General features: G+C 42.1%; 1 protein-coding gene across 2 annotated transcripts in view; it reads left to right on the top strand.

The window, feature by feature from the left end:
- Positions 1-509: 509 nt before the first annotated feature.
- GRAMD2B (GRAM domain containing 2B) overlaps positions 510-27,915 on the top strand; it is a 46,231-nt gene continuing 18,825 nt past the window's right edge. The window contains exons 1-2 of one of the 2 annotated variants that reach the window (XM_064438341.1): positions 510-701; positions 27,444-27,566. In XM_064438341.1, the coding sequence (XP_064294411.1) occupies positions 577-701; positions 27,444-27,566 (248 nt within the window). In that variant the 5' untranslated portion in view covers positions 510-576. Of the gene's footprint in view, positions 702-13,049; positions 13,240-27,443; positions 27,567-27,915 lie in introns of those variants that run through there. The other variant, XM_064438342.1, reaches the window with a different exon arrangement.

The raw sequence follows: 27,915 nt of genomic DNA, 5'->3' as shown, positions 1-27,915 counted from the left end.
AGAATTAAAAGATTATCTGTATTTAAGCTGAACTGCAATGATGGCTTTATAGCGGCTCCATGCATAAATCTGCACCAATTTGTCAGTGGAGAAGTGCAATATAGTAATTTTGACATGTCAGGATGGGTGGATATAGTCACTGCTGAAAGATATACAATTATGTTATTCAAGCTTGGGTAATTAACGATGGGTAGATGATTCACAAAGCAGAATTTAGGACAGACCATGTTACAGTTTTTGGTACAAACCTGTCAGTGAAACTTCATTTGAATTAGAGTTCTTGTTTTACATTCTTACTTCTTCTTAATTCATCAAAACAAGTTATTGCTATTAATAATGACATTCCAAAGACACAGTGCACCTAGATTTGATTGTTTTTGTTTGTGAACCTTCCAAGTGCTGTAGATAAAAAAGAAAACCACCTTATGATGTCACATCAATAAGTTACTCATTAATTGATTTTAAAAACTAGCCTGAGCTGGATTCACATCAAGATTCCATAGCAGTGAAAGGCTTTGTGTTTGAAGGATCGCTCTAGAACTGAACTTACTTAACTCTGCGGTTAACTCCATTACAATGATGAGAAAGGGGAATTCCTTGGAGGACTCCGTTTTTCATTCTGAAAGTCAGAACAGCTTCCAAATGTCATGTAACGACACGCCAGTCAGCCCTACAGAGAGTTTTGGATCAGTATTTATAAGGTAAATCCTGATGTGTTTGAATGTTCAGTATGTACTTGATGCTGGGGGGGACAGGGCCACAACACAGGAGGGCACTGGTACAAATACACCGGTGAAAATAGCCTGAAGGGGAAGCTTAAAATGAGAAGGCAATGCATGCAGGAGTGATAATTTCACTCATGCTACCAGCTGCACTGGGCAGGGAGTGCTACTGTAAAGGAGAAATTTTTAAGGGAAGATAGGAGGGTGTAGTTCTCTCTTTCTTTATCTATTACACTGAAGTAGGGCTTTGATCGTGTATAGCACGGTACACTAATACGCTCAAGCCTTAAAATGACCCCTGCGAGGTCATAAAATACTATGTATTATATTTGAGTGGATCTCTCTACAAAACAAATGTAACGTTTGTTAGAATAGGGAATGTAACAAAATATTTTCAGGTGTGTTTAGGCCTACATGAATGCTTATTAAATTATATTTCAAGAGAAATGCTACTGTAATCACCAGGACTATCCGTGAACATTGAATGCTTGCATGAATGAACACTGCTACAGAGTTTGCTGATACAGCAATCACAATTTTTCAGGGGAAATCTATTTTCTTAATTTGGAAGGGTGGACTTGTTGGATTGTGGACCTAGAGTGAGGTGGAATTCATTGTAATGAAATGTTCTGGATAAATCATGCACATTTTAGCATAGCTAAATGAGGGGAGGCAGTATCAGAGGGTTAGTGGCACTTACAACTTACCCTTCACCATCTACCACAGGAGAAAGACAAGTAAACATCCATAGTATTTATGTCAACCCATTATCAATTAAATAACTTTAAAAAGCTATTCAGAGTACCTTTAGAGATATTGGTTCTTAACCAACTTGAAAACTCTTTATCAAGTGCTGTCCTTAATATCTGCTTAGTTCCCAGCCGCCCTGAAGAGTGATTTGGAGGGAGCACCTCTACATAGTCTTTCACAGAATTATTATTACTAAGGTTGGAAAAGACCTCTAGGATCATCAAGTCCAGCCATCAACCCAAAACTACCATGCCTCCTAAACCATGTCCTGAATTGCCACGTCTACCCTTCTTTTAAATACCTCCAGGGATGGAGACTCCACCACCTCTCTGGGCAGCCTGTTCCAGTGCCTGAACACTCTCTCAGTAAAGACATTTTCCTAATATCCAATCTAAACCTCCTCTGATGCACCTTGAAGCCATTTCCTCTCATCTTATCGCTAGTAACTTGGGAGAAGAGACCAACACCCACCCCACTACAACCTCCTTTCAGGTAGTTGTAGAGAGCGATAAGGTCACCCCTCAGCCTCCTCTTCTCCAGGCTAAAATAACCCCAGTTCTCTCAACCTCTCCTCATAAAACCTGCTCTCCAGACCCTTCACCAGCTTCATTGTCCTTCCCTGGACACGCTCCAGCACCTCAATGTCCTTCTTGTAGTGAGGGGCCCAAAACTGAACACAGTATTCAAGGTGTGGCCTCACCAGTGCCGAGTACAGGGGCACGATCACTGCCCTGCTCCTGCTGGCCACACTATTCCTGATACAAGCCAGGATGACATTGGCCTTCTTGGCCACCTGGGCACACTGCTGGCTCATGTTCAGCCAACTATCAACCAACACCCCCAGGTCCTTTTTTGCAGAGCAGCTTTCCAGCCACTCTTCCCCAGGCTTGTAGTCTTGCATGAGGTTGTTGTGACACAAATGCAGGACCCAGCACTTGGCCTTATTAAACCTCATACAGTTGGCCTTGGCCCATCGGTCCAGCCTGTCCAGATAGCTCTGCAGAGCCTTCTTACCCTCAAGCAGATCAACACTCTTGCCCAACATGGTGTCATGTGCAAACTTACTGGGGGTGCACTCCATCCCCTCATCCAGACAATTGATAAAGATATTAAAAAAGATGGCCCCAAAACTGAGCCGTGGGGAACCCCGCTCGTGCCCAGTCGCCAGCTGGATTTAGCTCCATTCACCACAACTCTCCAGGCCCAGCCACCCAGCCAGTTTTTTACCCAGTGAAGAGTACACCTGTCTAAGCCATGAGCCACCAGCTTTTCTAGGAGGATGCTGTGGGAGACAGTGTCAAAGGCTTTACTGAAGTCCAGGCAGACAACACCCACAGCCTTTCCCTCATCCACAAGGCGGGTCACCTGGTCATAGGAGGAGAAGAGGTTGGTCAGGCAGGACCTGCCATTCATGAACCCATGCTGGCTGGGCCTGATCCCCTGCTTGTCCTGCACTTGCCTGGTGAGCTCTCTCAAGATGAACTGCTCCATGATCTTCCCCAGTACTGAGATCAGGCTACAGGCCTGTAGTTCCCTGTATCCTTCCTTCTGGCCCTTCTTGTAGATGAGTGTCACATCAGCAAGCCTCCAGTAATCTGTTAACCAGGACTGCTGATAAATGATGGAGAGTGGCTTGGCAAGCTCCTCTGCCAGCTCCCTCAGTATCCTTGGGTGGATCCCACCCAGCCCCATAGACTTGTGAGTGTCCAGGTGGGTCAGCAGGTCGTAAACTGCTTCCTCCTGGACTATGGGGGTTCATTCCACTCCTGTCCCTGCCTTCCAGCTCAGGGGGCTGAATACCCTGGGGATAACTGGTCTGACAGTTAAAAACTGTGGCAAAAAAGACATTTAGTACCTTGCCTTTTCCTTATCCTCAGTGGCGATGTTCCCCTCTGCGTCCAATAGAGGATGGAGTTTCTCTTTGGTTCTCTTTTTGTTGTTAATGTATTTTTAAGAGCATTTTTTGTTATCCCTTACAACAGTGGCCAGATTGAGTTCTAGCTGGGCTTTTGCCTAATTTTCTCTCTGCAAGACCTTACGAGAACCTTGTACTCTTTTTGAGTTGCCTGCCCCTTCTTCCAAAAGTGGTAAACTCTCCTCTTTTTTCCTGAGTGCCAGCAAAAGCTCCCTGTTCAGCCAGGCCAATCGTCTTACCTGCAGGTTTGTCTAGCAGCACATGCGGACAGCCTGCTCCTGTGCCTTCAAGACCTCCTTCCTGAAGAAAGCCCAGCCTTCCTGGACTCCCTTGCCCTTCAGGACTGCCTCCCAAGGGACTCTCCCAGTCAGGGCCTGAAGTCCATGGTAGTGGTTCTGCTGATCCCCCTTCTTACTTCACCAAGGATTGAGAACTCAGTCATAGCTAAGCCCAAGATGGCCTCCAACCACCACATCTCCCACCAGCCCGTTTGTGAACAGGAGGTCAAGCGAGGCACCCTCCCTGGTAGGCTCACTTACCAGCTGCATCAGGAAGTTATCTTCCACACACTCCAGGAACCTCCTGGATTGTTTCTCCTCTGCTGTCTTGTACTTCCAGCAGACATCTGGTAAACTGTGTGACTGAATTGGACTTCTTTGTAGTGGCGCACAAAATCTTTATATGGGGTGATGGCTCATATCACTAATTGGGTCACAAGCATAAATAAGGCTGCTGGCCTCATTTTTCCTCTTTTGAAATGTTACTAGGTCGTTTTAATATTTTATCTGCGTAATGTCCTTTCTTCCAACTCAATGTCAGAGAGATAATGTCCAACAGTTTGAGCAGAGAAGAAGGAATCAGAAATTTTAGGTTTTAATTAGAGCTCTCAAAGGCTCTTACCTAATCATTTAGAGCCTGTTTTTTAAAACAACTTCCACATGTATTTTTGTATGCCTTTCTTGATCTCATTATCCGACGAGGCATGGGACATGAGTACATACAGTGGCATATGCAGTGTTCAGCACAAGGAGGTGATGTTTAACCATTTCTAATTTGGGCAACAGAAAGTTTGCTTTTTTTTCTCTGTCCAGCCAGGAACACTGGGCAGGCAGATTTGCTTACTTTGTTATTTACCAGTAGATAACCAGTATGCAAAAAGCTACCATATATGCTCTGAGAGCAACGTGATCAGACCTTACAAAGAACAGAGTCCTTTGCCTCAGATTTCTCAATAATCTACCTGCTGCCAAGTAGGAAGTGGCAGGGGCGGGCCTTCTAGAAATCCAGTTTGCTCACCTGTTGTTTCAGGAAGAAGGATAACATGATTTCAAAGCCCTGCTTTGAAACTATACCTCTATCAATAGCAAAGATGGAATAGCAGGCTGCAAATACTAGACAATCTAATAAGAAGAATGCAAGATTGCACACAATGAGGTAGTAGCTGGACTGAGCTCCCACTGAACTTGCTTTTCATGTGTTTGTCACAGTCATAATACACCTACCCAACATGAGACACATGAAAAAATCAGGGAAAATGCTTTTGGGAAAAAGAAATGCAGGCTCCGCATTTTTAGGTGCTATTTTCAACACAGTCCTATTTACTTAGAGCATATTTCCCATATATGAGGATGCATCCACAGAGAAAATTTACTATATTAATCATTGCTTGTTTATCATAACTATTTATGCCTGAGGACAAAAACTGACTATATGCCTAAGTTTTTATATATCTCTGTTTTCACCTCACTGTAATTGGCACCATGTGGATGAGCACAAATTTGCCAGAATCCAGGGGTTATTAACATTTCAGACAGGGAAGCTCACAGTTTATCACCATGGCAGCATGTTATTCCTGACACAGAGCGGAACTGATTTCAGAAGCAAATTAAGACTCTGGAGCTGTAGCTGAGGTGTCAGCCATGCATAATAGATCAGAGATTTGTACTGATAAAAGTATTGGCCACTGTATATACAGCTTTTTATCAGCATCAATGCATAGAGTTGTTCTGACATTAGAACAAAACATTTTCCAGCAGTCCAGATCAAAATATTGGGAAAAACAATAGAGACCTCAACCTCCCCTTTGGAGCCCTTCCCTATGATGTGAGTCAATACCCTGCATCCAGATCTCCTAATCTTTAGAAAAATCTCGAGCCTTGTGGTTTTGACCACTCTTCAGAATGACCCTGAAAAAAATATATTGAACACAAGAGAATGATATTTTTAAATAATTTAGATCAGGACTCCTGACCACCAGCTCTGCGAATGTCATACAGCTACATATGTTAACATCAGCCCTAGCAATAATCAAATGCAGATTGTATATCAAATGCTTGTTTAAAAAGGAAGAAAAAGTAAAGATTCAGCATTTGCCAGTAACATTGATATTAGGTAAAAAAATAAAATAAAATAAAATAAAATAAAATAAAATAAAATAAAATAAAAAAAATAAAATAAAATAAAATAAAATAAAATAAAATAAACCCAACCAAAAAGTACAGTATGGAGAAGTATGGAGAAGTCATGGAAATGGAAGTCAAAATGGTCCTGGACTCTAATCCTGGCTTGGTGGCTCATTTGGTACATTGCAATGTGTAAATCAATTAAATTTGGGGGCAGGCGCTGATCTCTTCTCTCTGGCAACTAATGACAGGACCCGAGAGAATGGCAGGAAGATGTGCCAGGGGAGCTTTATGCTGGGTATTAGGAAAAGGTTCTTCCCCCAGAGGGTGGTGGAGCCCTGGAACAGGCTCCCCAGGGAGGCATCACGGCACCAAGCCTGACACCATTGAAGAAGCACTTGGAAAAGGCCCTCAGAGACATGGTGTGAATTTTGGGGTTGTCCTGTGCAGGGACAGGGGTTGGACTTGATGGTCCTTGTGGGTCCCTTCCAACTCAGGGCATTTTATGATTCTAAATACAATACTTGTGTTTTCCATCTGTGATCTGGCATTAATATTTACCTGTCTTTTGCATACAGCAGAAAAACAGAAAAAGTGTGTGACAACTTATAAACTGTAAAGATTGTTGTGTTGCAGTTGGGTTTTTGTTTGGACACAAGAACGGACCTGTACATTCAGGTTTTCTCTCTGAAGATTTTTGGATGGGAATGTGAACTTTTTTAAAGAAAATTTACTTCTGCATTGAAATTATACCCCTCAGAAGCATCCAATGCACTGCTGTAAGGCTGAGGCTTAGTTCAGACTAATCCAAGCAGTCATGCTAAAGAGATAAACACATGCCTACTATCTTCTAAAAGGTGGATTGTCTTTATAGCTCAATTATGAGCACCTGAAACACTGGCAACCACTTTACTGCTTAAAGGCTTGCACCTGGGATTTGGTATTCACCCTACGTAGCCTTGATATGCAAGACGTATCTATGGGGTTTTTTTCCCCCAGAGTAAGGTAGCTCCTAGTTTTAAATGAGACAAAACAGTAAGTCTATCCAGCTTAGTAGAATAACTTATTATTCACAATAACATCTAATGTAAAGACTGTGAGAGAACTGATAGCATGATTCATTCTTTCACATTATCTTGTGTCCTTCACTTTAACCTTCCTCTTCTCAGAGTAAGAACAATCCTTTCCTAAGCTCCTGGAAAGTCTGAGCACTATTTTTTCTTGTGGAATATTTAATTTATCCTCAAAGGAGCTGTGCTAAGTTCCCCTTTCTTACATACTTAATGTACTATACTGCTGCTCTTCAGAGACTGCCAGATGACTAAAGGTTTCTCCCAATAAAATGATCACCATATTTAGATATATCATGAATGTTTGGGTGCATGCATGCATCTCTCATTCAAAGAGGTATCCATATATATTCCTTTATAATACACAGTTTCAATAATTACATACATGCATGCACATTATTCATTAGACACACGTAATCTGGCGTCTGAAACATACCAGTGCACCTGGACTAAAATCTTTGCCCATGTAATCCATATACAGAGATGTCACACTTGGATGTCACCCAGGATTTCCTCTGGACATTTAGAGGCAGAGAATGACAAATCAAGCTAAGCTGATCCATCAGGTTAGAAAAAGCAATACTTGTATTAATCTTTTCCTGCCTAGCTGGCCAATATATTAAATGATGGTTATAAATGCAGAAAAATGGATTTTACTGCCATGGGATTTGGTACTGTAATTAAAAATTACAAGATCTAGGCACCACAGCATTCTAACAATGCCTTCCATGAGGCATCCAGGGCAATACATTGCTTGGGAAGTATGGCATGACTGCTTTTTTTCTCATGAACTAAAAGGAGACACTGACCTGTGTTTTCCAGCATAGTGCCAACTGGCTGAGGGCCACATCACAGGTAGCAGAACTGAACTATTACATGTCACAAGGTTGCTTTGTTCAGAATATAAGAAAGTTGCCGTGAACAATTTGGAGGGAGATGAATGCTCCTTTACTTTACCAGTTCCACTGCGTTTTGCCATTAACCCTCCTTCCCATACTGTCCTTTTGATCAGTATTAGACAGTTAGACACATCAGTAAGATGCACAGTATGCAGTGTGTCTTCTGTGACTTGGCACAGTAAACTGTGTGAAGGTCACTGGTATCAAAATGGCAGTAAATGTGCTGATGGAGTACATGTACAACATGTTACATGTTCATTGGGGGGGAGGGGGGGCTGACACCATATTACTATTACCCCAGATGCTTTGGGTGAGAATTTCTCTCCTTTTTCCTGCTGGGTGCTACAGTACCTAATTGTAGTGTAGTCTGTTTCATCCAATTGCTTTGGTAGTCAACCACAACAAACAGCCTCAGCATGCCTAACCATTTGTGGCGAGAAATGTGCTCTAACTTTTAGCCAGCTTACTTCATATGCCCTATGCACTTCCCTGTCCAAAGGGGAGCTCAACTGATACAGTAATCTAGGCTCCTGTAAACAAAAAACAGGAACAGATAGGCAGATAGGACTTCTAGCAAACTGCTAAGAAACCAATCACAAGATATAGGTCTCTATAAAGCAATCTCACACTTCTAGAAACAAATTAATTACTAAACTTTTAATCCAGGCAAGGAACGGGGATCAATTGGCCAAAACTGCTTTTCCCTCCTTACAAAACTGCACCATTTACTGCGTTCTGGCCCTAGTTATCTTACACAGACTATTTAGAACCCTGGTTTACTCCATTTATTTTGAGCATACTTCAAGTATGCTGACTGACTTGCAGGTATTTCGGAACACTCCTGCTTGAGGCAGGAGTATCACTGACACCAGATCAGATCAGGTATGGTTTTGTCTAGCTGAGTCTTGTGAGTACCTCCAAAGATAAGGGTCTACAGCCTTTCTGGGCAACCTCTTTCAATGCTGAACGACTCTTTTTATGCAGGTTTTTTTTGTCTTTTCTACTCTGTGTTTCCCAAGCTGTAAGCCTTTTCACTCTGGCTTGTGGCTGGCTTGCATATATTCTAGAAACCAAAGTTTTTCACTGTTTCAACATCTTCCCAAATGTCTGTTAGTTTGTAATTCATACTATCATAGCTCATATTTCTATGGTAGCTAACATAAGTCTGCTTCCTCTGCATATTTCAACAGAGTAATATAAGGACTTATTTAGGGGGTCTTTCATCACTTAATGGCTTCTAAGGCATTTGAGTAGCTTTCACAGAATCCTTACCAAGGCAGAATATCATACAGAAAACTGAAGACAAGACATATAAGGACCTATAATCCAAAAGTTCCTGTATTCAGGTACTGTTAAGAGTGTATCAATTTGTACCTTTTCACTCCTGCAAAGAAGTACAGAAGAATTCTCTACTGAGAAAAAATGTGCTCGAAGCATACAAATGCCAAAATCCCTCTACTCATTTTCTGCTTTGCTCCTTCCCAATGAAGTTTCCTCATGTTTAGGCATGCTGATACTCACCATATAAACTGAGAAATTCTTTATGAACAGCCTTGGTGACTGTACTGAAATAAACTCCCAAGACACATAAATACTCATTGGCTAAGACAATCTCTAATCCTGTTTATTTCCAGCTAGATTGTCTTTTTTTATCATTCATCAGCAATATCCTATGCAAGAATGGGTAGCAGTCCTACTGCTTTTTGTATTGACCTTTCCAGTGTGTCTGTTTGGGCTTCTTCCTCTTCTCACATCATTCCACACAGGATTCATAATTATTCTGACAAATTGAAGAAACAATCTGAAAAAACAAGAGTGAAATCAAAAAAGGATATGTAGAAGGTCATACTTAGCCAAATCTAACAATCAGCTGCTAATATATTAGAGAAGAACATCTCAGTTATCCTTTATAAAAGTGTCACCAGGTCATAGTGGTTCAACAATTAAACCTGAGCCAGCCTCACACTGCTGTGAAATGCGTAAATATGTTACTATGAAATACAAACAACAGTAGTGTGTATAGGACAGATAAAGTAATCCTTTAATTTTGCCTCTGCTCAGCCTTCGTAAGGCTTCTAGTGTCCAGCTTGGGGCACTGCACTTCTGAAAAGATCTGAACCTATCAGAGAGTTCACAGATAAAAAAGAAGTCCTGAAAACACCCTTTATAGATTTCATCTTAGGCTAAAGAATAGAAGAAAAGAATCTTTTCTTACAATGAAAGTTTTTCCTATTATTTCATTTCTAGTTTTTCATCCTTTGCTGTGCTATAACGTAATGTTGAAGGTCCTGATGATCAAAATCCCTCAAATCTTTCTGAGGCTTAATGCAGTCACTTCAGAGCAGGAACATGTCAATTTTTGCCTATATGACATCACCAGTACTGCACGCATTAAACGGTAATCAGTAATTTTATAGTACACTAATACCTCTTTCTCTCCCCAATCTGGACTACACCAATTAGACAAAAACGAGGTCCATATTTGCACCAAACATGGGTCTCTCTTGCTGATAGCTTGATCTTCACATACTTGCTTTATCTGTATACCTGAGAAATTATAACTGTACAGTAAAAGGTCCTTTGTGCTTTTTTTTTGCATATGTAAGACTCACCAGAGCATACCAAAATAAAAGCATACGGTTTTCAAGTATATTCCACCCACATGGGCAGCTGCATATTTGAGTGTTTAATATAAGGCACACCTCATACATATTCCTGAGAATCCTGGCATTCAGGACTCGGGAGTGTCTCTCTTGCTCTGGAGTTGGTACACCATGCACCGTTTGACAAAGCTTGGCCACAGAGTTTCATTTCTCTTTCAAATCCTCCAAAAAAACACAAGCTATAGTTACTTGCTTATTACTTTCACTGTACTAATAGATAATAACAGAATGTACTGGAGAGGCATGCATTTAAAATTTGCCAGAACCAAGTCTCTGTCAAAAGTTAAGATATCATGATATGGAACAAAGTATTTAGTAAGGATTAATTTCTATTGTCTTGGCTGCATGCATCAATTTAAGTTACTTCTACAGTGAATACCTTGACTAATTAAAACAGAGAGCTTTTCAGACCTTGAGAATGGAGTCAACCAAAACTATAACAGAGACTAAGCTCCAGGGACCAAGCAGCTCCTTCCCAGTTCTTGCACCACTCTGCTAGAGGCAGGAGCCTCTGGAGATGAGTGAACAAAACTAGTCAGCAGTAGCATTTATTTCCTGTAGCTAAATCTGCCAGAGACTGAAAATCTAAGCACTCAAAAGGCAGCTGATTTTATTTGTTTAAATATCTAAAAGTCAGATTCTCACCTACTCTATACCAGCATTGTTCTGCTGGAGTGGTTAGAGCTATACGAGTGTTATTCTACCACAAATCTGCCTTCAGCCTCAGTGAGGACTAAAATAGCTACTGATACCTTTCTAGTGCAATGAAAGGCCTCCAAAAATGAGATGAAGGGCAGACTCTTTTCCTACTGATTCCAGACATGCTGTGCATGCCTTGGTAGTGCACACTGATATAAGAACAATTCCCAGGGAACCCAAAAACCTCATACAGGTTGCTACATGCCAGCAAAGGGTCCTGGGTCCAAACAGATGCCAACCCTGCCTTCCCTGACTCTTTCAGTTCCAGCTCTACTAGCAGCCCAGACAGCAGGAACAGGGCCTATTCTGTTGTCCCTTGAATAAATGGGATGCCGCTACTCACAGGCTGCACCTGGCATAAGGTAGTCGGAGAGGATCTGTAATGCAGTGCCAAACCTGCCCTGGTGCTTCACAGGGGACCATGAGGCAGCAATCAAAGTTTCACAGGTGCAGGACCTAACAGGTCTGAAAAAAATATTTCTTGTAAACTACATCTCATTGCTTTTCCTTATGTACCTTGGTTTCATGTTTAATAATACATAAGCATTAGTTAATCGTGTCTCCCAGAAATACGGCCATTTTAAATGTTTGACTTTCTATGCAGCTTGGCACACAGTCTTAAAATTTTATTGGACTAGAGCTAATGAAAGCCACCTGGCCTAGCTAAGACCATAGAGCAACCTCGCATTTTCTGCACAATCCATGTGCCCAAGCAGCTATGGCAGTCCTGAGCCTTTTCACCCTTAACACCTCTTTCTTTTTACTTATTTCCTGAATATATTGCAACAATACCTAATGCTTAGTCCTTGCACCTTCAAAATACTGTGTTAGTATCAAGCAATCCTAACACTGCCACAGGAAAGTTGATGTTCTTCATACATCTTTTAATCTGAAATGCACATTAGTATCTATCTCCTACCTTTACGTCTGCTAAGATACCACTCTCCTGTATATATTTTTCCCTTACTGCCTGTGAACAGTCCAGCAGTTAGAAAGAAAAATTAAAATCTTCTGTTATCAATTCTATTAATATGTTCTAACACATTAAATATACCTTTTTCTAGAGATGTTACTTTGAAATCTCACCCCAGGGTTGGCCTTCCTTAGATTGTATTGCTACAGCTGCAGAGTCCATCTTTGCTTTGTGAAAATTATTTGCTCAGCAAACTGAACCTCAACTCGGGTATTAACCAGGCAACAAAAACATTTTTCACATGCACGTTCACAATTTGTGCATGTGATATGACTCGTGCCAAAGGCTGCCATTTAATGCTTCTGAGGGCACCCAACTTCCAGGACAGCCCCACCAGCTTAAGCCGCGGGAAGACTTTTGCGCAACATCAGGTCATTTCCTGGGCAGACAAACCAGCCCGGGGTGCCGCTGAAAATAAACAAAAAAAGCCACCTGAGGCAGCCACAGATGGAAATACCAGCTAATCACCACAGAATTTCACGTTAGTACAGCTGCCTGTAGGCCTGCATCGGTATTGGGGCTACCGCCTGCTTCACAAAGAGGCCAGGGCTCTCCTCACCGGTCACCTCCCCTCCCCAGACCGCGCCTGCCCGCGTGAAACCGCATCTCCCGTCCCCTACGTATAAAACATTAAGGACAGCCTTTGTTCGAGCCGGCGGGAGGCAGCCTCTCACGCCTCAGCGCCCTGGCTAAATAATTTAAGGCGCGTAACGGATCGGCCACGCGGGGAGCGCGGGTTCCCGCTCCCGGGGCCGCCTCAGTCACGTCACGTCGCGGCCGCAGCCGGGGCCGACCCGCCCGCCGCGGCCCGGGGCGGCAGCCAGCCCCCGGACAGACAGACAGCCCCAGACTGACCGGTGGAACCGGTTTTTAGCGGCTTCCCACCGCGGGCCCGCGCTCTGACTCCAGCCGGCCCAGGACAACGACGACCACAGCGGCGGCGCCCGCCCCGGGGCGGAGCGGGGGCGTGGGTGGGGGCGGGGTGGCCCGGCCCGCCGGTTGAGCGCGGTGGTGCAGCGGAGGCGACGGGGCTGTGTCGCGCCGTGCGGTGCCGATGGTTCTCATGACCGAGCAGCGGTGCGACGCGGAGGAACCGAAGGTTGCGCGGGCCGCCGGGAGGCGGGAAAACAGGGTCGCTCTGCGGCTGTGAGTACTGCCCGGGCCGGAGGGGCGGCCGCCGGGGGGCTGCTCGGCGGAGGCGCGGCGGCGGCCGGGCCCTCTGACGGGGAGGCGGCGGCGGAGGGCAGGAGCGGGCGGGGTGGGTAGGGGGAGCCCAGTGGGGGCTTCGCGGCGCCAGGCGTTGGCTTTGGGTGGAAGTTCATAGGGAAGTGTTGCCGAGGGGTCTCCGCCTCCAGGCTGAGATTAAGCGCGAACATCTCCGCTTAGGCGGCACTCGCGCTCCTCAGGAGGCGGCCCCGAGCACAGCCTTAAACTCCAATGCCCTACTTTTAGGAGCAAGGCGCATACATATTGCTTCTAGTGCTTTCATGCAGCAGCATGGAAATCCTTCTCTGCCGTGGCACAGAAACTCAGCAGCTGTGCTTTATCGCTTACAGCAATGGGTATGGGCTCCAGTGGGAAGCTGTGATCCTCTTCTCTCCGTGCCAAAAAAAACCCAGAACTTTGTCAAAAGTTCCCAAACTTCGATACAGGCAAGATGGAGTAAAACGGGAGTTCGGTCTGACTTCTGTCGCGGGCAGGGCCAGGCCGGGCCATGCCAGCGAGACGGTGGGCTCCCCACCACGCTCCTCACCCAGCCCGGCCGTGCCTGCACCCGGCCTCCTCCTGGCTTTTAACCTGACAGGTATTGTAAAAATAGAGCAGATGAAGAGATCAAAAATACTTAATATTTTTCATGAGGAAGAGGAGGCCTTGCTGGCTGGTAAAGGCTGCTTAGGCTAATTGATGGAAAGTGGGGAGTCGGAGGGCTTCCCATTCCATGGGCAGGAGGGCTCCCTGCACACCCCGAGGCCTGGGGACCTTAGGGGTTAAAGACTCCATCTCCTGCATTGGTCTTTGGCTTCCTGTGGAGGTCTCAAGTTGTTTAGGTGCTTGTATGCCATGGTAATGACCATCATCTGAAAACTGCTGGAATCAAGCAGCTGTCTGGTTCCATACAGGGCTCCCAATTCATTTGGGACTTGGCAGTCCCAAGGATGCTCTTTGAGAAGTTAAGCATATGTGAAAAAAGAAACTAAAAAAATCTGGGGCTTTCTCCTCCAAAGAAAAATAAAAGGTGACTTTCTCCTAATCTGGGATGATTCCATTCCCCAAAGAACTTTTCTTCACAAAGGTTTGATTGTAAACAGCGTCCAGGAGAAAGGAGAACAAGTTACCAGCAACTAGCTCTTCCTCTGGACAGAAATTCTTGAGAAGGTCTGTGCATTTCTTTTTTTCCAACTGGTGTATCCCTGGTCTCTAAGCAGGTGTATTCCCAAAGTATGTATTGCAGTGAAATCTGTTGCCAGAAATAACTTGCTTGTTAGCACTGGGAATCAAAGTGTCTTCTAACTGTCCTTTATCCTGTATGGTGTAGTCCCATCAGTGACTTCACATTAGAAATGAAGTGTAATTCCTTGGCCTTCTCTAAAGCTGCCTGACTTCAAGCCTTGGGTCATGATTCCCCACCCCCCCCCCCCAAATTATGCCAATAAACTTAATAAAGTTCTTCAGGTATGCAAGATCTGTATCTGATTTTTCTCTTGAACAGGACTAGGAGTCCAAGATGAAGTGTAGAAAGCTTGATGTCAGAGACACTGCACATACAGCAGCTAACTGACCTGCTTTGTCCCCAGGTGTTTCAGTGCTGAATCAGCTACAATTGTAGAAATGAGGTCTGTCTTAAACAGGTGATAAATGGGGAAGTCTTGCTCGCTATGACTCTCCTTTTTTTAGCTTCAGTTTTTGCTCGTCAGTAGAAATCAGGTGTCATGCAGAGGAGAGCTAGGTGGTCTGTTGCGCTGCGAGCTGCAGTGTTCAGCAGCACTAGCCTGGGCAGCAGAAGGGTGAAAAGAATGGGGTAGGCAAAAGTTTAAATGCTTTGTCTTAAACTAGAAAATTGTTTAAGCATTTGCTGGCTGGAAACAAAATTGGAATTTATTTGCCAATCCCATCTAACTGGTAGCTGGATCCTTCTGAGAAACTGCTGTGTTCATTTGACTGTGAGTTAATCTCAGAAACCATAACTTTGGTTTGAGATATGTGAAGCTACAGGGGAGATTGTTCTGCTGAAGAACAAGAACAAAATCTTGGTTTTGATTCAATTAGAAGTGAGCTTGCTGAAAGTTGGATCACTGAAGATTTGGTTTTAGAAAATTTCGTAAATAAGTGTGTGTGGTTGTGGAGCTTCATTCCCTTTGTGTACTTTTACAGAATGCACAACTAACAGAGTTCATACTGACCTCTATTGGAAAATAATCCTAGCAAAGTAATAGAGGCTTAGGGAATCTTTTAGTGTTTTCCAAAGCTCAGGGGAGAGAGGTTTATGTTTGTACTGTAAGCTGTACTTCCTGGAGGTATGGTTAAAATGTTGTTTTGTTTACTTTTGTAGCTTAGTATGCTTCTGCTGTTATGCTTCCCCAGGTGTCCCTGGGGGATAGGTGCTTCTGAAGGATTGAAGCTGTAGAAGTTTTTTTGGAGTTTTTTTGTTGGATTGATTGTTTGGTTTTTTTAATTATTTCAAGGTTAGATCTGAGAAGATAATATTTATCTGCCAGTCATACAGGAAGCTTTATACAGAAAGAGTTAAGTACATTCATACTGATTTAGAAAATGGGCTTCTCTGGCATGTTTAGCAATAGTTATATCTTTACAAAATTCGGAGTACATTTCTGTGGGTTGTACAACACCAGAGGTAACATCCCGTGAAAGACGGGCACTGTTATTATGCACACCCAAAATAGTGATGTGCCAAGAGTTTGTCCTTATGTGGAGTTCCTCCCAAGCAAGTCAAAAGTTCCTGGATAGAGACATCTTCAGAGTGGTGTTCCCTGACCGTTAAGTCCTGATGCAGCCTTGGACCAAAACAGAATTAACCCATGCATTGTATTTAGAGGATTTTTATTTTTCTGACTTGAAAGTGGGGTGTGTTATGTTTGTGGTGGTGCTGGACCTGCCTCAGAAGCTGTCAGCCCCAGTACAGGGACAACTGATGGAACAGTTATTGCATTGTTGAAAACTGCGTGTGGGACATTAAGGAGAAATGGCAAAGGTGTAATAAATAACAAGCAGTTCATATTCCATGTCGGCATCCTTCTGCTTTCACACACGTTTGCATCTGTTGAAGTCCGTATAGCATTTTCTCGTTTCCACAGATAGTATTTGGCCTGGTACAATTAAATTTGTCTGTATTAGGGCAACATGCTGAGCTACTGTATGGTAAGATACCGCCAACATTAAGTGGCACATTCTGTCCTCTTACAGTTACAGCATAAGGTAATGTCCAGTTACTGAGTGTAACTTAAAGAAATGAGGAGGCTGGGACTTAAGACTGTGAAAGACATGGAAAGTTTTAGATGGATTTTTTTTGAGCAAAAATATGTTGCAAACACTGGGGGAAATATGCTACTGAAAGCAGTGGAAAATGCTTACAAGCAAATTACGTACTTCTGGGAAAAGAGAGAATGTGATTTTTATGGTTTGTTTGTCTGACGTGTTACGCTCTCATAACAGATGTTTTCTAATAACTGTTTATCAGTTGGTAAATTAAGAAACAACTGACTGACCGGCACATAGTCACAACTCACTAACATTTCCCTCAACTCTCCTACTTCACAGAAATACAAAATGCAGAGAAGAAAGGGGAGGCTGTTTATTACTGATTCAAAGGTTTATTTCAGCTTTGATCCAGGTTAACTCCTTTAAAGCAGCCAAACTTACACTGTTTTTTTGTGAAAGGAAAAAGATGTAGGTATGTGCCTATGTTATCCATGTGCTGTACATTAAGTGGATGAAGATATTAACACATATTAAGTATCATATTTTTTTAATTCTTCCCTGGTAGTTCTTCCTGTTTTTATAGGGAAAGTCGTAATGCGTGATCTGAAAAGAAGTATGATCTTGCAAAGTGAAACATTTAAATTTGAGGTGTGAGAGAAAAGAGGTTTCCAATCTGGATGACCTCCATTTGTTCATGATGATGTTTAATTGAGATGATTTTTCCCTTTTTCCCTGTCGTTCTTGGTTTATTCACTGTATATACATGCTTAAGTTACAAAAGCAGCTTTTTAAAAATAATTGTGCTGTGTTTAAATGCATGCCATTGATCTGAACAGCCTTTTCTTTGAACCAAAGTGCTTCGTTGGCTAACCAGAAATACTCCCAAATGTGCTGCCTTTCCTGGTTATATGCAGTCTGTTGGAAATGCTTGTTAGGCGATATATACTACAGATAAGCTTTGGGCAGCAGGATTTATTGCTGGTATTTGACAGGTGATGCATAAACATAGTATCACAGTATTGTCTTCTTATGGCCATCTCCATAAATGTTGCAGTCATGTGGTTAGAAAGTATGTGCTTATCTAGTGATTCCACTGCTGGGACTAGTTACCTTCATGCTCTGTACATAGCTGTTGCAGAGTCCATATATATCCTTTCCAGTTAACCTTTTTTGAGTTGTGTTACTGTTACGCCAGAGAGCTGTAGTGTTTTGTCTAGCAATCTTTACAGATCTCTTTTGTAGTACTTATTTTAACCAAAATTCATGGGTGTCTGTCTGCATCCAGCCAGGTGGATCAGCGAAGTCTCTTCAAATATTGTTGTCACAGAGCAAATCATTTCTATGAGGATAATAGTACATCAAGACAAGTTGTCTTTCCCTGTTTCTCCACTTTTCCTTGAAAAGAAACTTCTTGCTTTATCTAGAAAATCTCTTAGCTACCCAAAATTACAGAGAGATTGCTTTCCTGCCAGAAAGCTGTAAACAAGTATCTAACACATGCATTTTTCCATAATGCAAGGGTCAGTGGGAGATTCTAGGAGGTCATGGGCAACTGCTGCCTGCCAGCCCATTGTGTAAGGCCCTTGTCTCCTCTTTATAAAATGGCATGGTGTGCTGTCTTATGCTGGGGTGATTGTTACGGTAATGGAATTAAGTACTGGGAGGTGGGACACCTGAATAAAAGGGAGAACCAGGGATTGTAGGGTATGTACAAGGAGAACACCGTTGCCTCTTCTCAGTTCCCTGGTAACTGAGCTTCAGTGCTGTACTGAAGTATGCACTTCCTTTAACTTCTACCTGGCACTGACTGCCTTCTGCCCCCATCCTTGAAAAATAGCACAGAAGGTGTGGGAGGTTAATCAGCTTCCAGAAATAGTGGCAGGAAATAATGTGCAGGTTCTGGATAGGCAGCAGAGAAACTCAGCAGGGTAGAGGGTGTAGAGACAGACTGAGGCCTTCCTCCTCCGTTGGTAGATGGGAGAAGCCTTGTATTTACCTTACTATGAAACAACAGTTCCTGACATCGCCCCAAAAAACAACCATACCTAGGCATGTCCTCTACAGAGATCCGTTCCTGTAGGTGCTTCAGTGGTTTAGCCCTCTGGGAATCTCAGTTTAGGCTGTTTGTGAAAGATAGGCAGACTAGGTGAAAGACTCCTGATGGTAATTTTGTAGCTAACATTTATGCTATACTAGTTCAGGAAGAGCTGTTTAGGTCTGTTCAGCCTTCTTCTGGGCAAGAAGAAGTGCTATGGTACAAAAGTCCAGTAAATAGCAAAATTCTATATACACCCATTGCTTTTGTGAAATTTTACAATACATGTGAATATGCTATGGCCAGCATAGGAGAGAGCGGGTGTTGCCATGGAGGACAGCGTGTGGACAATGGAAAGGCTCATACTGAAGGAGGAGATTTACAGAGCATTCAGACTCGGTGTCCTGGTGACACAGAAAATAAAAAGTCAAGCTGGCCCTAAGAGGGATCTGACCACCATGTGCCACATCTGATTCTAATAAGAGTATCTTTTTCCAGGTCTTAGCAAGAAAAATCATTCCTTATATGCAGTGTTGCAGTCAAAGGCACTGTTGTGATTAGTGTCAGACCCACTGTTGGAAGCTAATGTTTCCTACTGTGAAATAATAGCTCTTGTATTAGGTTATCTACATTGTTCTGGTCTTTTCTGTGAACACATAGATGGGTCTTCAAGAAAAATCACAGGTTGCAAAGATATAATTATGGGAAATTCAATATTGCCAGACCCTTGGTGAACAGTGACCCTCAAGCAGTGATTTCACTTTGATCAGCTTCTATTCTTGATGGAAGGTGTGATGAAACAGGGTAGACAGACACAAGTAGATGCTCCTTTTCATCTCAATGTTTTCCATTAGGCCTTCTTGTGCACTGTTCTTGCTGGGGAGCACACAAAAAACATACTCAAGCATCCCTTGAAATATCTAAATTTTCTCTGCTCAATTAGTGTTGCCTTTTAAACAGAGAAACTTCATTAATGATCATGGCTTATCTGTTGTCAATGCCAGTTCTCAAAGAAACTGCTGCATGATCAAACCTAACCATCTTTCTCTTTGTTTATATCCTGTCTGAAGAACCAAAATTATTTTTTCCCATATATTGATTAAAACACTTCGTGCGCAGCATATTGACTCATTATTTATATGCAGCATACTGAGTCATTATTTCTAAAAGTGCCATAAAACAGAAACTTCTCATCAGGTGATCAGTGGCAGCTTCATTTTTTAACTTTGTTTTTCTTAAGCAGCAGAGAAAGGAATAAAGGTGTTGATATGACTGTTCCCAAACCTCTGTTATCTTCTCTAACTGTTCTGCATTCTTAATAGCAGTTAATATAATTGCTGGTATCAGCCTTTTTTTTCTTTTTTCTTTTAAATCCTAATTCAGGCTGAAGAATTTTTTTTTTTCAAAAACACAGTTAATGCTGGAAAACTGGCAGCCAAGTCTTGTGTCATGTGGAGGCATGTTGCTTTGGAGTTCTTCTCCCAAAAAAGGGAGACGTAGCTTCAGGTAATGAGGCCAAACCTTTATGCTTATGCTCTGGTGATCAGGCCTTATTTGTAAAGATGCTTATGTTGTTCCAGAGAGAGTTTTGTGTTGTTTCTGCCTGGGTTATGAGTTACGGAGCAGATCTACTCGATAGATGCCTACGAGGTCATACTGAACATGTAGACTATGCATAGATGCTGTATTTATCCTTCTTATGGAATTCTGTATAGAACAATTGGTAGACCTGTCACTGAAGTGCCTTTGCACTTTTTTGCACCCTGAACAAGTTGTAGATCAGGAATTCTTCTTTCTCCTCCCTTTTTTCTCTTACTTCTAGAAGCTAAAATAAAATAAAAATGCGATCTGATATAAGGCTGCAGGCTTCCTTTTCAGTAGGAATTGTGATCCTGTTTTTTGTCTTGTTCTGGGTTAGAAGATAAGGTAGGCTAGAACTAGGAGATAGGAAAACCTTTCCCCCTAAAGGCTGCCAGTGAGTTGGAGAATGAAAAGAATGCATATTCCAGTCCAAAGTAGATGTAAATGAGTGTCTCCTCTAAGGTCTTTTGGATTTGGCCATGCTTGTGTTCAGTTAAATAGTTGTTGGTCACCCTGCTGAGATGGCCATGCAAACTACATCATGGGTATTTCATGCGGCTGAGTGAAGATACATACAACAGGGCTTTTGCTTTTTGAAGTGGATATCTGAAACAGAAACTCTTGAAAGGACAAGAGAGCTAAATGGCTTTTGTTCCTGTTCTAGTGTTAACTTAATAAAATATCTTTTTATAGTGTCTCATGTTTCAGAGCACAGGGAATTCTTCTGCATGTTTTTTTTTTTTCCTACGGAACTTGATAGCAGTCTGGTTTTGATTAGACAGGGAATACAGACAGTTAATAATAGATTGTATTTAAAGCAGAGAATTTACATACTTGCTAATGACGTCTGTGGTGTCACAGTGATCTTGCTGGTGTCCAAGTGGTAAGGTAGTGTGAAACTTGATCTGGTTATTAAGTGAAATGTCTATTCAGTTGAGGAAAAAAAATTTACTTCCTCAAACCTTAACAGTGTTGGAGGGGCTCCTGTTCAGACTCAAAAATTTGATCCATCCTTCTAATAAAGACATAGCAACACAGGCTTATGAAACTACTCACACATGATCAATTGTGTTGCAAGATGTAGCTGTAAAACAGAACACAGTAAATATTCCTGAAACTAATTTCCTTCGTATATATATAAAAAAAAATTCACAATTTAAGAAGTCTTTTAACAATCAGGTTGGTTCCTCTTTAGTGCTAGCTGACCTCAAGATTCCACCTGTCCCTGCCGACCTGTTTCATCCTAGGCATTCAGAGAAACATGAGGTGTATATGCATGTGTGTCCATCCATATGGATATGATAATTAATGTGCAGCTTTGTAACTTTGACTCCATTATGCCAAGTTTGAGTGTGGTATTGTGAGAAGAGAGTTAGCCTACACCTTGAACAACCTGAGGTAGTTAAATCTCAGTCTGGTTCATACCTATTCATATTAAAATCCCAACCTTTTCCTTCGTGTAGGCTTTCGCATCTCTGCTCCTTCATTAATGCTTTGCAGCTCTCCATATTTGGTATAAATACATCTGCTAGCGCTATATCTGTCATACAAAATCCATAAGAAATGCCATACTTTCAGAATCAGCTGCTTTACTTCCTTTACTCTTCAGCCTTAAGTACAGGCTGCGTACTAAGCATATGAAATTATACAGATACCAAATGCATACATTATGGCTATCCTTAACATCTGTTATAGCAGCTGTTATGCAGCTCTCTGCTCCATTGTGGTTAGGGTAGCTCATTTTCTACCTGTTTTGATAGTTTTTGAGTCTCAGTGATAGTCAATATTTGGCTTTCCATTTGCACAGTAAAAGTGATACTTGGTCATAGCATTATTCTGAGGCATGTTTTTTAGGAGATGTATTTTCTCCCATTAACATTTCTGCCATGTGCCACATAATACTGCAGCATGGCTGTAGAGCTACTGGAGGCATTTTGCCTCTGAGTGACCAGAATGTGTAGGAATAGACAATGTCTAAGTTCTTTACTTGAGCACTGTTGTTAGCTTATCCAGTACAGAGACCACTCTAATCTGCTATGAAGAGGACAGCGGGAGAGTTTACAATGGAAAAGTTATTTTCTTCCATGCAGGGATATAATAATTCAACTGCGTAAGGTATGAAAGCAAGCTGATCAGACAGAGCACTCCAGATTCTGATTACACATCCAAAAAAGATTTGTTCAGACTAGTGTGGCATAGAAAAGGTGTTTAGTGGAACTATGGGACGTACCTTCTGAAAGAAGATTTAAGACTTAAGACAGTCCTAGCAAAAGCAAGGTTGAGATGATTGCTCCTTCAGGGTATGATAGGTCAAGGAAGGTCTGTGTTGAGGCAGCCTCTGGCCTGCAGCGTGCTTAGCAGGGTGTCCTTTCAAGCGTTAGCACATTTCATCTTACCCCCTTGCAGTCACCTCTGCTTGAAGTGTGTTGCTGTTATGTCTCATGGATTCTGCCTAGATAAATCTCTTCATCCTGCTCCCTCTCCTCTGCTTTCAAGCCTGCCAAAGCCTGTCATCGTGATTTGGGATCCTGAAATACTTGGAGCCTGTCCCTTTGGCTTCTAGTTTCTGAAAGAGTAACCAATTCCATTGTCTGAAGAGACTCAGTCTGGGAGTAAGAACAGCTTAAATAACACTATCTGTTAGTATTTGGGCCTGTCACACTACTTTGATTCCTTTGTCAAATCCTTTCATTCTGCTAACAGCTACCCAGTAAATCCAATAGTACCCAACAGAACCAAAAGATACGGAATGTAATTGTATTTGTGACAGATATTTCCACATATGTTGTACCAAGCATGGTTGTGGACAGTAGGGGAGAAATTACTCCACACTCTTGGTTAATCGTTTACAATAATACAGCACTCTAACTACTGTTGCAAAATTAATCCTTTTCGTATAAAAGAGACAAAGCAGGATAACAGGGCTTCTAAGGTAACATGATCCATTATGTAGGCTCCATCAGCAGAGGGAATGTTGCAGCAATGCTGGCTCACATAAAACCCTAGGGAAATATTGGTTTGGCTGCAGTTATGCAAACAATTGAAGTTGTAGCTAGCATCTCTAGTTATTCAAGATGCCTTTTTCCTCTTATGTAACTGATCTGCAGTTTGTGAACTGGGGGACTGGTTTGTCACAACTTCCTGTGGCTTCTGAACTTTTTATACCTGTTATCATGTGGACCAAGTAACATGGGTCTCCTTTGGGGGTGGATCTGAGGAAGCTTTGGAAAAAGGTTTGTATGGTTGTAGGGAATTAAAGACAGTTGTGGAGTTTTCTGTCTCTCTTACTTATAACTGAGAAGTAGTCATGTCTGGTAAGACTGTATTGGGGTTGTCAAAGACAACAGTTGTTTTTTAAGGCTCACCTTTCAAACCGTGGCCTATTAGCACATCTCTCATGTTATTTCTGATCAGTGCTTCTTATTTTGAAGTTTTGAAAGGAATGGGAAAAATTTATATTTTAGTGTTTTTCTTTTTTCCCTCCTGAAAAATCCCCATTAATATGGCACAGCATAATTTTAACAAGAAGTCAGAATTTTTCAGGTCCTTAAGAAGATTAGCACCAAACAAGAAAACTTTTTAAAGTTCAGGAAACTTTCTGCACCATGAGGAACTTGGCACACCTGTCTGTCAGAAAGTTTCACAGAAGCCATTCAAATCAGAAGAGGTGAAGTTCCTCTGACTTTTAAAATACATTGATGAATAATGCACTTCTGAACACTTCCTGAGAGTCAAACTTAGTTCACTTATTTGGTTAATGTATTTCATAGTACTTTCCCTTTTCTGTGATTTAATGTTAAATTACTCAGTTCAGTTATTGGCGTATATTTAAAAAAGGAAAATAAACATTTATTGCAAGAAGTTTAGAGTGCTTGCAACTAGCGTTTATTTTAACTTGCTTAGATACAAGATATGATCCCATAGTAAGCACAAGCCTTGGCTTTGAAAATACTCCCTATGACAACTGTTCTCTATTTGGAAAAAAGAGACAACTTTGGGTTTTTTTTTTTTAATTTTAGCTGCTGTTTTAAATAGGCTTGGTAGTAGTACCCAATACACAATATATTCTGTATATTTGAAAAATCAGAATCACAGAATGGTGGGTGTCAGAAGGGACCACTGGAGATCATCTTGTCCAACCCACCTGCTTGAGCAGGCACACCCAGAGCAGGGGGCACAGGAATGTGTCCATGCAGGTTTTGAATGTCTCCAGGGAAGGAGACTCCACAGCCTCCCTGCACAGCCTGTGCCCCTGCTCTGGCACCCTCACAGGAAAGAAGTTTCTTCTCATATTGAGGTGGAACTTCCTGTGTTCCAGTTTGTGCCCATTGCCCCCTGACCTGTCGTTGGGCACTATTGAAAAGAGCCTAGTCCCATCGTCTGGAGACCCACACATTAGATATCTATAGGTATTTAGGAAACCCCCCTCATTCTTCTCTTCTCCAGGCTGAATAAACCCGAGTCTCTCAGCCTTTCCTCATAAGGGAGATGTTCCAGTCCCCTGGTCATCCTTGTAGCTCTCTGCTGGAATCTCTCCAGTAGTTCCATGTCTTTCTGGAACCAGGAAGCCCAAAACTGGACACAGTACTACAGATGTGGCCTCACTCGGGTGGAGTAGAGGGGGAAGATAACTTCCCTCAACCTGTTCGCCACACTCCTTTTAATGCACCCCCAGAAAATGTTATTTTTCATATCAACAAAGTCCTGTTGTCGCAAAGTTTACATGCTTTGCCTTGATACTTGCAAATGCAGTTCAATATACGTGACAATTGCTAACAGGTGTAGTGAGTATCCCTTTGTTTCTTACGTGCACTTGATCTAATTTTTTTTATGGATTGCTCACTTTTGTGCTCTTTTTACAAAGCATTTATGAATCCTGACTCACACATCAAAATGTAAGGAATGCTTTAATTTGCTTGTGACTTGAACAATATTGTACTCTTTTTAGGTTATACCTGTGATCTGGCCTTCTCTAGGTCAGCTAAGATTCTTCTGATACTTTAAAGACACCTACCAGGAACTTAGCTGCTGTGTGGAGCTATAGTTATCAGAAGTGTAAGGACAAATCCTTCTGTAGTTTTTCATTATGTGAAGGGGGCATATGGTACGTAAGGTAAAGGATAGAAATAGCAAGACCATATCAGCTAGTAGGAATACACCCAGTTGCTACTGTCAGTAGCATGTGTTAAATGGATGAGGCTCATCACACCTGAGATGTTTTGTATGAAACTTCTGCTTTATTTGGGTACATTCTCCTGTTCTCAGCTGCAGAAGACGATCACGGGGAGGTGTCCAGACTGACATGAGATTCCTCAGCACTTCCACACACAACACTCAGCAGGGTTAACATGTTCAGATGCCGTAGCTCTCCACCATCTGAAAGCAGCCAGAGGGAACAAGTTCAGACAGTAGAGGTTCAGTAGTGGTTAATAGGGAAGACAGACAGGATAGGTAGGGCTTATAGGTTTAACTGCAAAGTAGGGATTAATTTATTGGTCAGGGAAAAGGAAATATGAGTGGTAAGTAAATAAAGCATTTAAGAGCAACAAAACATCTATGTTAGCAGGTCTAAGTGAACACTAAAACCTGTGTTGTAGGTATTTTTGAAACAAATTTGTGGGTGTGATACAGGCTGCTTTGATCAGTCAATAGCATTGCTGTGTAAGAATAGAAGGCTGCTCAAGGCAATGATAGACACCAGTCAGGCTCCAGGCTGAAGCAGCTACGTCTTCAAAATGCTCTATGTCTTGTAGTCTTATTCATTTGGGAGTTTCCATGGTGCCTTGCTCTTTTGAAATGCAGGTGTGATTGAACACGACAATTTTGCCTCACCCTGTTCCTCAGCAATGGGGAAACAATTGGTTTTTTTCCCTAATGACTTTATTATGTAACGCTTTCAAGTATACACAAAGTCTAACTTGGGAAGTGTCAATTGTGTCCCTGTGGTGGGGAGTGCTAAGGGTTGAGGAAGGATTAGATAGGGGAATAGTTGCTGTGCGTAAACATAAAAGCCCTTGAGGACAAGTCTCAGCACCAGTAAGGCGAAACTCTGTGGCTTTTGTCCTGTGACATAAGCTCTAGTTTAGCTGCGAAGCAGGACTCCACATCATTAGGTCTCAATTAAGATGCTGTGAGGTGTATCTTCTAATCTTATTCACCAAAGTGAATCAAAGCAATGGATCTTTTTATGCCCTTCCTAAAAGAAAACGGAGATTAATTATTCTGGGAACCTCTGTCAGCAAAACTTTTGTCTTTTTAGGAAAAGAAACTGTTTATTGCCAAGACACCCTTACATGACGGCAGTGGCTGTGTTGTTGCCATAAAATTGCAGAAAATAAACATTATAATGGAAAGCTTCTGGTCATTCAGGCCTGGCTTTAAGTTAGTGAGCAACATGGTTTGACTTTCTTCTTCAATGCTAAGAGCATCCTGTAATCTTTCTGAGGCTTTAGTCTTCTGAGGGAGGGTGTGTGTATATACTTGTGATGTCTTCTTTTAAAGTACTGTCATTCTTCATTTAATTGTTTATTAAACTGCTATTAATGACAGCTTTTTTCCCCTCTAAATTTTCTGTGTTAACATTTTATTAGAAAATTATGAAAAGGGAAGCCAGGGAAAGTCTCTGATGGCACATGTCTTAGCCCTCAGACTCTAGTTCCTTAACATGTATTTCTGAGGCAGTGGCATGTGCTATGAAAGGGCAATGCACTGTAGTGGCGGTGCTGCTTTTGTAAACTAAACCCAGCACTTTTGATACTTTGAGAGGACCCTTTATTGTGAAAATCCTGCAGGTGCTCTCTCACAGGAGAGGTAAGTGAGAGGGAAAATACTACCCAGCTTCCTCTTGCAACACTGAGCCACAAATAATCTGCTAAGTGCTAGGTACTGTCATGCAGGATGTTTTTCTCCCAACTTGCCAATCAAATTAATTTCCATTAGTCATCGGGCCTGAGTACTGAACATGGAATGCATTTTTCCTAAATGAGACATTCTCTTTGGAGCGGAAGCTAGAGCTACAAATTTTGTGAGCGCTGAAATATCCATGGCAGTATTTCAACTTTCCTCTCTTCATTGCTGAAATTCCAGTACTGGAGCTCAGAATACTGTTCAGATGTGTAATACTGTCAAGTCAGTAGATGAAGGCCTTTCAGGACCTTAATATAAAAGTTATGTTATGATTTCGTTCTTTAATATGTGCTGTATTGTCAACATGTTGCAGTGGCATTTGACATTGGTATGAATCCTGCAGTACATATTTCTCTTTTCTTTTCTTTTTTTTTCTTTTCTCCCTCTGCAGTTCAGATGGAGAAAATGGAACAGATGAAAAAAGAAAAGCAGGAAGATCACCTACTCTGTTGCTACAGACCCCTACCGGTGAAATGGAGTATTTTGATGACCGGAAAAAAGTTGATGTTGCTAGGTAATGTCAGAATTGCTGTCAGTTTTTCTTCTAGTCAGATAATCAGAATGGTTACAACCCATTCAAGAAGCTATGCTGAAAAGCAAGATTCATCAGACATCCCAGTTGCGGGTTAGCTTGCACACTATGCAAGTAAACAGGAATCAGAGCCACCTTCCAGGGGTTGTTCCGTTACCTACCACAAGCAGTCACAATAGTGGGAATTTAGACTTTGGTCTGGCTTAGCTTCACTGTTCTAGGAAAAAATACGTTGCATTGTTTGGTGCCACTGCCAGTTACATGCCTTTCACAGTCAATTTGACAGGCAATCAAACTGAGCTGCAGCTTGAGTCCTAAGCTCTTCCCAGAA

The sequence above is a fragment of the Phalacrocorax carbo genome, chromosome Z (assembly GCF_963921805.1).
Source record: "Phalacrocorax carbo chromosome Z, bPhaCar2.1, whole genome shotgun sequence".
NCBI lineage: Eukaryota > Metazoa > Chordata > Aves > Suliformes > Phalacrocoracidae > Phalacrocorax > Phalacrocorax carbo.
The sequence above is the reverse complement of the archived record's forward strand: the minus strand, read 5'-3'. Positions and strand labels throughout refer to the sequence as shown.